Source organism: Oncorhynchus nerka, linkage group LG12 (assembly GCF_034236695.1).
Source record: "Oncorhynchus nerka isolate Pitt River linkage group LG12, Oner_Uvic_2.0, whole genome shotgun sequence".
In the NCBI taxonomy this organism is placed as follows: Eukaryota; Metazoa; Chordata; class Actinopteri; order Salmoniformes; family Salmonidae; genus Oncorhynchus; species Oncorhynchus nerka.
Window position 1 is genome coordinate 23,513,286 of NC_088407.1, and position 10,369 is coordinate 23,523,654.

A 10,369-nucleotide genomic window follows, 5' to 3' on the forward strand; every position below is an offset into this window, starting at 1 on the left:
AAATAAATAAACATAAATATAGGTTGTATTTACAGTGGTGTTTGTTCTTCACTGGTTGCCCTTTTCTTGTTGAAACAGGTCACACATCTTGCTGCTGTGATGGCACACTGTGGTATTTCACCCAATAAATATGGGAGTTAATCAAAATTGGACTTGTGGGTCTGTGGAAATCTGTCTCTGATATGGTGATTTGGCAGGAGGTCAGGAAGTGCTCAGTTTCCACCTCATTTTGTGGTCAGTGTGCACATAGCCTGTCTTCTCTTGAGAGCCAGGTCTGCCTTCGGCAGCCTTTCTCAATAGCAAGGCTATGCTCACTGAGTCTGTACATAGTCAAAGATTTGCTTAATTTTGGGTCAGTCAAAGTGGTCAGGTATTCTGCCACGGTGTACTCTCTATTTAGGGCCAAATAGCATTCCAGTTTGTTTTGGTAAGTTCTTTCCAATGTGTAATTATCTTTTTGTTTTCTCATGATTTAGTTGGGTCTAATTGTGTTGTTGTCCTGGGGCTCTGTGGGGTCTGTTTGTGTTTATGAACAGAGAATTGAGAGAATTGAGATAAAGAGAGAGAGGAAGTGCCTCCCTCTTCCAGATGTGATGCCTATTTCAGTGAGGTAAAGAAACAGCTGTAGACTCTGCGGCTGTATAAATATGAACATTCATTAATCATAATAAATGAAAACAATAGCCCAGGATAATGTAAACTGTCAAAAAGAACGACAAGAAGTTAGGCAGACAATTCACTATTCATTTAATTTCCATCCCCGTTGTCTCAGCCCCTTGCCAAAATGCATCAACAATAAATGCAGCATGTTACCTTTCTGATTATACAACCACTAATGTTAATGCAAAGAATGTTACATTGTATCAGATGCAATGCCGACAGCTATAATAAAAGACCCCTAAGATTTGATCATATCATTAGCCTACTCTATTCTGACACCTGGTGGTGAAACATTATCACATTAATTCACACCATTAAACTCCATAGCAAAGACATTGTGAATAGAGGGACCAAGTAACAAACAATGATGGTTAAATATAAATCAGAGAAAAATACCCGTGACAATGATTTGTTTGTTTGGAGTTTGAGGCGCTGCTGTGACAGCCCAAGCCCCTCGCACCGCCCCCGCTCTCGCCTGGACAGCCGCTAGTGATAAACGCCGTAAGAAATAACAGCGCCATCTGCTGGCAGTAGCGCTACATCCTCTCATGTCACTCAACTAAAACAATACGGAAGTTGCACAGAACTCTGCCTGTCAACAAGAAAGACGACAGAAAGGGTACGGTTGCTAATTTAGTTCTTACAGGCATGTATATACATCATGTATCGCTGTTTGTAATGTATATGTTCACCAGGGTGTTTGTAGGTATATTTGAATGCTTTTTATCGCGTGGCACGTTCAGGAAACGTTACAATGAAGAAGTTAGTTAAGTTAGCATTAGCATGCTAGCCGCATAATACAGACAGGACGAGAGAGCGAAGCAGCTGCTGCTTTACCCTTCCTCTTCAAGGAAGTTTGCGGGGCGAGGATCCAGGAGGCCTAGATAAGTCTGGTGTGAATTATTTCAGCTCACCTGGAGTTAAAATGGCATAGAAAAGCATTTTTGTGGTTAGGATAATGATTTTTGTGGTTAGGATAATGATTTTTGTGGTTAGGATAAGGATTGGCTTGCTGGTAAGTCATCGCTACAACAACGTCATTAGCTAGCGAGGCAGGAAATTGATGTGTATGTGTTCTCGAAACAAATAGATCGGCATAACCTGAACAGTGCTTAGCTAGCTAAACCGAACTACCTTAAATGCCTTGCTGTCATATCTAAAGGCTAAGGCGAGTACATTCTGTATGTTGTTTTAAAGTAAATCCCTCCAACTCCTGTAACAATGTAGCCTGGTCCCAGATCACTCTTATGGTCTTTTTTTGTGTGAGGGGGGGTGACATTGGCCATAGGAGTTGACATCACAAACAGATCTGGGACCACGCTAGTTAAAATAACCGTTTATGTTGAATAGGTTTTATCTTTTTATTTTCTTAGATTGTCTTCCTGAAAGACAAGTCAGCGACGATGGGGTCATTCTGCAAGGAGGACTGAGGGATCTGACCTAGATGTTTTCCTATCCTACTTTTCTTTCTTTTCAACTTTTCTTTCTCTTTCATGAGCACCTGCATTTCAGGGTAGCACTATCATCAGCATGACTGCCTCTTTCAACCTTTGTGTCCTCAACGTTTTGTTTGTAACTGGTGAGTTTTATTATGAATGTGTGTGTGTCTGAAGATGTCAAGACACCATGGTACTTTAGGGCATACAACTATTGCAGTGTGTAGCTAGTTTCAACTGTCAACTGCACCACATACAAATACCAGTCAGATCTTAAGTAAGGCCCTGTTCAGACCTGCATAACTCAGTTTTTCCTGTTGATTCACAGCCTACAGCAGCCTGGAGCTGGCCTCCAGTACTGGTAAGATAACTACCCCCCCAACTCTTACAAATGCCTCTGTTCATTTTATCAAAGGGACCTGTCTGTCTCTCACCTGTCTCATACTACTTCACAGGTATGTCTTATCAACAAAGCAGGTGTGGCAGTCTAAACAGTAATTGTAAGAATCAGTTGTGGCACCACCCGTTCTGTCACATTTTTGTGGCGCTCAAATATTGAAATGCTTTTTGTCTTGTTAATACTACTGGGATTCCTCTAGACAGGGCATATACCAATATTATGAGTTGGCTAACTCAAGGTTATGAAGAGAAGGTCCTGCTAATATTCCCTTTGAATAAGTGCAAACTCTGTTGGAAGTGCACTACAGCTCCATTATTTTTTAGCTGTGCCTGATGTGGTTTTGGTTTGGTGTGCATGTTGTGGTATAGTGCATGGTGTCTCAACAGTTTCAGCACCAAGCCATTGCATTTATCAGGGTCATATTTAGTAGGGCACACCGCAGCAAGAAGTTTTGAAACAGAAAGCTAAAATCAGAATTGTTATTGGACAAGTTTAGGTAGCACCTGCCTATTTCACTCCTGTTTTCTCCCTAATGAACACAACCCAGGAGTCTAAAGTATTGCGCTGTCCTTCTCTCTCCCAGCTCATTGTGGACAATCTCCCCAAGTTCTGGAAGCCCCGAGGGGAGAGATCAGAAGCTCCGTCCACCACAGCTGGTCCTACCGCCCACGGCCGTTCAACTGTAGTTGGATTATCAAGGCACACGTAGGAGAGCCCGTTATCCTCAGGTAATGTCTGCTCACTCGCTGTCTTATCCCCCAAGGGGCTTATTCGGTGGGGCAGGGTGCAACGTTTGTCCCTAAACTACCTCCAGTCTTTAACTGGGTAGATCTGAAGGGATTGGGTAGGTGTCAGAAATAGGATGGAAATTCCATCAAGACTCTCAGTGGACAAGGTGACACTACTAATATGTTGTTTAATGATACTTATACAATACTTTCAGATTGACAGTTCCTCGGGGGCAGGGAGTAGAGGTTGTGACTGGACCTCAGAAAGGTCACATCATGAGAAGAACATGGCTTCATAGCCAAGTCATTTGGTTTTTGATCGTTTGCTCACTGCTTGTTTGTATCTCTTTTCACCCGTCGTTCTTTTAGTTTCTCCCAGTTTTCTACACGCTGTAAGAAGGAATGGGTCTCGGTGACATCATCAACTGGCAAGCCCATTACCTTTTGTGGTTCCGACCTGCCAAAGCCCATGGAGTTGATGGGGGGGAACATTACAGTGACGCACCACTTCCTGCCACACTTATTTCCCGTCTCTGCGTTCTGCCTGGGCTACGTCAGAGGTATGGTGGTAGGATTTTATGCCACTTGTTAATCATGAGGAAGGACATAGTAAACTAGTTTTAACCATATTTGAGGACCAGGAATTACAATATAGCTAAAAGGAATATAAACTCTCCTCCCTCTCCCACCATTTCCCCCTGTTCATCTCTCTTGGTCTCTCTCCCACTCCGCTCTTTCACTCTCTCTCTCTCTAGACTCTGGTGAATGTCCGGTGGTGGACTTTGAGTGTTTGGGCGGGCGCTGCCTGCCCCTGTCCTGGCGTTGTAACGGCCAGACAGAGTGTCTGGGTGAAGGGATGGGGCTGGGAACAGACGAGCAGGAATGTGACGGAGAGATCGAGATCCAGGATCCTGAGCACGACAAAGTAGTGGTAACCACCACCACACCAGAGTCCTACATAGAGAGAGAGAGGGAGGGGGAGACAGGAAGAGAGAAGAGCGGGGGGAGGGATTGGGAAACTGCACCGGTTGAGGTGGAGAAAGAGGAGAAGGAAGTAGAGGAGGATGGGGACTACACCAAGGTAAAGGAGCCAGATAATCCTATGGAGGACTACTGGGAGTTCCTGCCTCGTCAACTCCCCAGCCCCCAGCCTCACAGAGCCCACCCCAGTCCCGGTATGACCCAGGCCCCCATCGAGTGGCCGTGTGGCGGCCTCCTCCAAACCTTCTATGGGACGTTCGCCCCTCCTTCCATCAAGGGCCCCCCTCTGTTCTGTGTGTGGACCCTGGACCCCCAGGACTCCAGGCCTCTGAAGCTGGACCTGCAGCTGCTGGAACTGGGGCCTGGAGACACGGTCACTATCACCAACAGACAGCAGGGCACCGGGGAACTCATCAAAACTGTAAGTGTTAGTGGATCTGGGTATGTGTTTAATAGAAGTTTCCCCTAACAGACTGATACAGGGTCATATCTTTTTGTATTCCCCTAGGATTGGCAGTTGGGTTGTCTGATCCTAGATCTGTGGTTAAAACCAACTTCTACCTCTGGAATTTGTCATCTGTCACGATACTGTCCAGTTCTGTTACCCAAGTTATTTTACTCAATCTAATCACCCAGTCCCTTTTCCTCTCTGACAGATCACCAGCGAGTCCAGCTACAAGGCCATCCAGGTTGAGTCCCGGACCGGCCTTCTCTCCCTGACCTATCACACGCTTCCCGGCTCGGAGGGGCTGGGCTTCAACGCCACCTACCGTGTCGGGGGCTACTGCCCCCCCTGGGAGGGTAAATGTGGGGGTGCCGCGGGGGGCTGCTACACCCAGGAACAGAAGTGTGACGGGCGCTGGGACTGTCCTGAGACAGGGCATGATGAGGCGGGATGCAGGGGGTGTCCCAGGGACCAGTTTGCTTGCGGAGGGGTGGGGCAGCGGGCGGTGCTGGCGGGTCATAACTTCATCGGGCGTCCGGTGTGCTTCCCTGCCAAGGAGAGGTGTAACTACCAGCTGTACCAAGGAGACGAAAAGACTGTGTCAACCTGGGACTACCAGCTGTACTGTGCTGCACCCATTACTGTATGATATTTAGTTTGAGCGCACCCATTACTGTATGATATTTAGTTTGAAAAGACTGTGTGCACCACTGTATGATATTTAGTTTCATACCTGGGACCTTCCACATTACTGTATGATATTTAGTTTGATATGTGTGTGTGTGACAGCAACTGTATGATAGGTTTGAATAGGGCATTGTGTGTGATATTTAGTTTGATACATTACTGTATGATATTTGTTTGATATGTGTGTGTGTGTGCACCCATTACTGTATGATTTAGTTTTAGTTTGATATTTAGTTTGATATGTGTGTGTGTGCACCATTACTGTATGATATTTAGTTTGATACCCATTTACTGTATGATATTTTAGTTTGATATTTAGTTTGATATGTGTGTGTGCACCCATTACTGTATGATATTTAGTTTGATATGTGTGTGTGTGCACCCATTACTGTATGATATTTAGTTTGATATGTGTGTGTGTGTGCACCCATTACTGTATGATATTTAGTTTGATATGTGTGTGTGTGTGCACCCATTACTGTATGATATTTAGTTTGATATTATTACTGTGTTTGTTTGATAATCACCATTACTGTATGATATTTAGTTTGATATGTGTGTGTGTGCACCCATTACTGTATGATATTTAGTTTGTGTGTGTGTCTTCCCATTACTGTATGATATTTAGTTTGATATGTGTGTGTGTGTGTATGTGTTTGATATGAGTGTGTGCACCCATTTGTATGAGTTGTGACTGTATGATATTTAGTTTGATATGTGTGTGTGTGTGTGCACCCATTACTGAGAAATCACCCCACGGTGGTGTGTGTTTGAGAGCTGGAGTTGTGACGGCCAGGTGGACTGTAAGGACGGGACAGACGAGATGAACTGCACCATGACCCTGCCTCGAAAGGTCATCACCGCGGCAACCGTGGGCAGCCTGGTCTGTGGGCTGCTGCTGGTCATCGCTATGGGCTGCACCTGCAAGCTCTACTCACTGCGGACCCGAGAATACAGGTACCCCTTATTCACCTCACACCTCAGCTTTACGCCTGTTGATGCTTCACCAAAATACACAAAAACATCACCACAAATTATCTTGATCTGTGTCCAGAATACAAAGAAATATCTCTGTCCAAACCAATGTTTATTGTGTTTGACCTGACCCCCATGTATGTGTTGAGATGTTTTTACCTAGTTTCTCTCCTGCAGTATGTTTGCCCCAATCAGCCGCCAGGAGGCGGAGCTAATCCAGCAGCAGGCCCCTCCCTCCTATGGTCAATTGATCGCCCAGGGCATCATCCCTCCAGTGGAGGACTTCCCCACGGAGAACCCCAATGAGGTGAGCGCACAGGTCTAGAATCAGCTAACCCTCTCCCAATCCTCATCCTAACCATTAATGGGGAAAATGCTAAACTGACATTGGATCAGAAACTAAAAGCAACTGTGTCCCTCTGTGATTAGAGCACAATGAATGGAAGTCCTCAAACAACTGACAACTTGAGATATTTCCATTCTTGGGTGTCCTTCCTTTACAAGGGAATCCTCCACTAACTTACAGTCGATTTGAAAGGTCCTCAGTACATCCCTATGTCCTCTGACTGTTCACCACTAGCCTTGTTTATCCTACTACCTACTAGCTTCACTGAATCACTCCATTATTATCAGGCTGTAGTATGGCGGCAGCATGCACTACTACATAAATACTGTTCTTAGATCAGGGGCAACCTCATCCTACTCTTAACGGGAGAGGAGAGACTCACTCAGATCCTATCAATGCTCCTTCATAATATGAATAGCCTATTCACATATTCAAATTGGATTTGTATTGGATTTAGAAATGAAATTACTTCACTCCATTGGTTGCTTTACTATACTAGTGCATCCCGTTAACCTACAGTAGATTGGAACTCATCTGGCTCTTCAATAGACTCGCCTTGTATCTCCTACTTACCAGAAGCACTCAGAAAGTTCAGTCAGACCCTCCTGAATGACTCCATTATACTCAGGCTGAATCAGGCTGTAGTATGGCAGCAGCAGGAGGGTGTAATCTCATAGATTTGAGTTACACTGGGGCCTGTAGGAGTACTGATCTAGGATCAGTCTAGCCTTCTAGATCAAAATTAATAGTATTAAACGTCCAGGGGGGACCTGATCCTAGAGCTGTGTGATAGCAATAGCAGGAGCGTGATCTGATAGATTGAGTTACACCAGACAACACAATGGAGCCCCTCACTACACCATAGTCTGATTAACTGCTGCAGACAGCTGAAGGAGGGAAAGAGGGTTAGCTAAAACAATATGCTCTCTGTGTTCAGTATTGTAGCTTTGTTTAATGGTCCCCTCAAAGAGTGATCTAATTCAAATAAAAAAGTCATTATCATTTCACGATGGTAAGTCATTTTATTAGTATAGCACTCTTTAAATACAACTGAAATCTCAAGGTGGTTATCTTTTTTTTCTTGTGCTCTTTCTTCTCTACTTATCTTTTTCTCTCTCTCTCCTCTCTCGCTCTATCAGTCTTCCTCTCTTTCTCTGAGAGGTTTTCTCCAGCTTCTCAGACAGGATACTTCTAACTCTCCACGACGCCGACGCCGTCCCCGATTCATCCGCCGGGCTGTCCGTCGCATGCGGAGATGGGGCCTAATCCCCAGATCCGCCTCCAGGCCCTCCCAGCCATCCAGCTCTGCCCCCCAGCTGACAGAGGCCCCCTCCACTGATGTGGATCCCAGTCAATCAACTCCCGCCACCACCTCATTGGCTGTGGAAGCCGTCAATCTGCCATTGCCACAGAAACTAGGCTTGCTCCCACAGACAGTGCAGTACCAGCCACCACCACCCCCCCACTTCCTTCCTCCACCCACTCTACTCCCTCCACCCATTGTCTCTACTCCAGCTACCCCCCAGAGCCCTCCAGTGGCTGTCCCCCCCACCCCCAGCAGCCCCTCCCTAGCCTCTCTCTTCCACTCTTTGGGGCGCACTATCTCTCGCTTCCGCTCCTCCCCTTCCTCCTCCTCCCCCACCAACTCACTGCCCCTCTCCACATCCCCCTCTTTCTCTTCCTCCTCTTTGGAGGACGAGGTGCTACTTATCCCCCTCTCCGAGGACACAACCCCAGAGGACGACGTGCCCCTGCTTACACTCGACCCCTGACTTGATCCAACACCCCTTCCCTAAATGATGACTCAAGCACAGGAGCACTGCAAGGCTCCTCTCTCTCTCTCTCTCTCTCTCTCTCTCTCTCTCTCTCTCTCTGTGTGTTGGTCTGGTGCCTTGGAATTGCATTTGAACTAACTAAAGGAATCTAATATTCAATGCTTTTATGTTATTGAGTGTGGAAACTCCTAGAGAAAGTGTGTGTAGTGTATTTGTGTGTTGGATGTGCACTTATCCAGATATAGTCTGAAAGAGGTGAAATTTGCACAGAAAATCTCCCCCTTATGATCTAATTTAAGCAATGAGGCACCTCTGGAGTTTGTGGTATATGGCTAATATACCACTGCTAAGGGCTGTTCTTATGCAGGACGCAACACGAAGTGTCTGGATCCAGCCCTTAGCCGTGGTATATTAACCATATACCACAAACCCCAGAAGTTCATTATTGCTATTATAAACTGGTTACCAACGTAATTACAGCAGTAGAAATAAATGTTTTGTCATACACGTGGTATACAGTCTGATATACCATAGCTTTCAGCCAATCACTAATCAGGGCTCAAAACCACCTGGTTTCTAATATATAATTTACTGTCAAGTGAATGATTGGTTTTAGCACGTGAAAGAGTTCATGTCTTTGTGTGACAGCATATGTGTGAATGGTTCATGTAAGTGTGAGCATATGGGGGCCAGTGTAAGGATATGTAGATGTCCTGTGTAGACACTATCCCATGTATAGTTCTCATCTCCCATCTAAGTGCCTTTTCAGAAGCTTGCTACAGTTGATGAATTTGAATGATGACACACATACTGTACACACTGTCCCAAATATGTGGACAAAAAGGAACACCCACCTTCTCACGCACAGACTGTGTTTTATATTGCTTTCATAATGGATAAATCGCATGTCAATTCTGCAAGCTGGCAATAATTTTTGGGGACCCTCCTGGTTAGTGTACGCATGGCATAACTGACGTGTATAGTTTCGTATGCACTTGCAAGTGTGATGTATGAATGTTTTATAATGTAGTTCTCTAGTAGACAAATTGTGTCTCGGCTCACAAGACAATCTCTCTTGGTGCCTGAGGTTGGGTTAGACCTGTGAAGTGCACAACCGCACACAGAAAGATGAGGCCCCCCAGGGCCCACGGTCACAACAACCCCGACTTAAATTCTCAGCCCTTTGTGAATGGAATCCACTCTACCACGCTTTCACGCAGTGAACATATAGCAAATTAAGAGACTTTTTAGTCTGCTATTTTTTTACATCGTATCTCTTATTAGTTTTTCTGCTTTTATCCTCCAGAAATGTACTTAAAAAAACTCTTAAATTGTTGTTCTGTTTGCCTGGGTTGTACTGAATGTATTCAATTAAACATAGTGGTTGGAGGATGATGATATGTTTAAAACTTGCAATGTAGTGATAAGGTTGGAGAGAGAGATTTTACTAGGGTCTATTTCACTGTACATAGCAAAGATGTGGACAAATCCACAGAGATTAAACAATTTGCACTTTTACTTGGACTCTAGCTTTTATTGTGTTTAAGAAAGAGAGAGAGAGAGAGATGTGTGAAAGGAATAAAAAGGCAATCTTAGGAAAAGCAGAGAAGAGGTGGCATTTTTCGATGAGGAGGTCGTCAGCGCCATTGTTCTCTGTCTCCTGGGAATGTATCAAAGACATGTGACATCCATTTCTCCAGAAGGCCCCTGGGGTCCCATGACAGTTCAAGTGGATTAAATACCTGGGTGTCAAAAGAAGAGGGACAGACCAGTGCAAAGGAATGGTTGTGACCTTTGAAGAACTAGAAGAAGAGTGAAGGGAGTCGGGGGGGGGTTGACGGCATCGGCGCGAGGTTGAGGCAACTATGTGCATTAGTGACCAAGTGGACTGTGAAAATGCAGTAGTTGGCCAGAGATATGGATTTCTCTCCAAAAT

General features: G+C 45.2%; 1 protein-coding gene across 1 annotated transcript; it reads left to right on the forward strand.

Annotated features, from left to right (window-relative positions):
- Positions 1-1,191: 1,191 nt before the first annotated feature.
- Positions 1,192-9,951, forward strand: lrp10 (low density lipoprotein receptor-related protein 10). Its single transcript, XM_065025412.1, is given in 11 exon segments — positions 1,192-1,279; positions 2,034-2,239; positions 2,425-2,457; positions 3,080-3,224; positions 3,594-3,784; positions 3,980-4,626; positions 4,862-5,244; positions 5,246-5,268; positions 6,084-6,294; positions 6,490-6,619; positions 7,798-9,951. Coding segments are annotated over 10 exon segments (2,445 nt in total). The 5' UTR covers positions 1,192-1,279; positions 2,034-2,190; the 3' UTR covers positions 8,431-9,951.
- Positions 9,952-10,369: the final 418 nt, after the last annotated feature.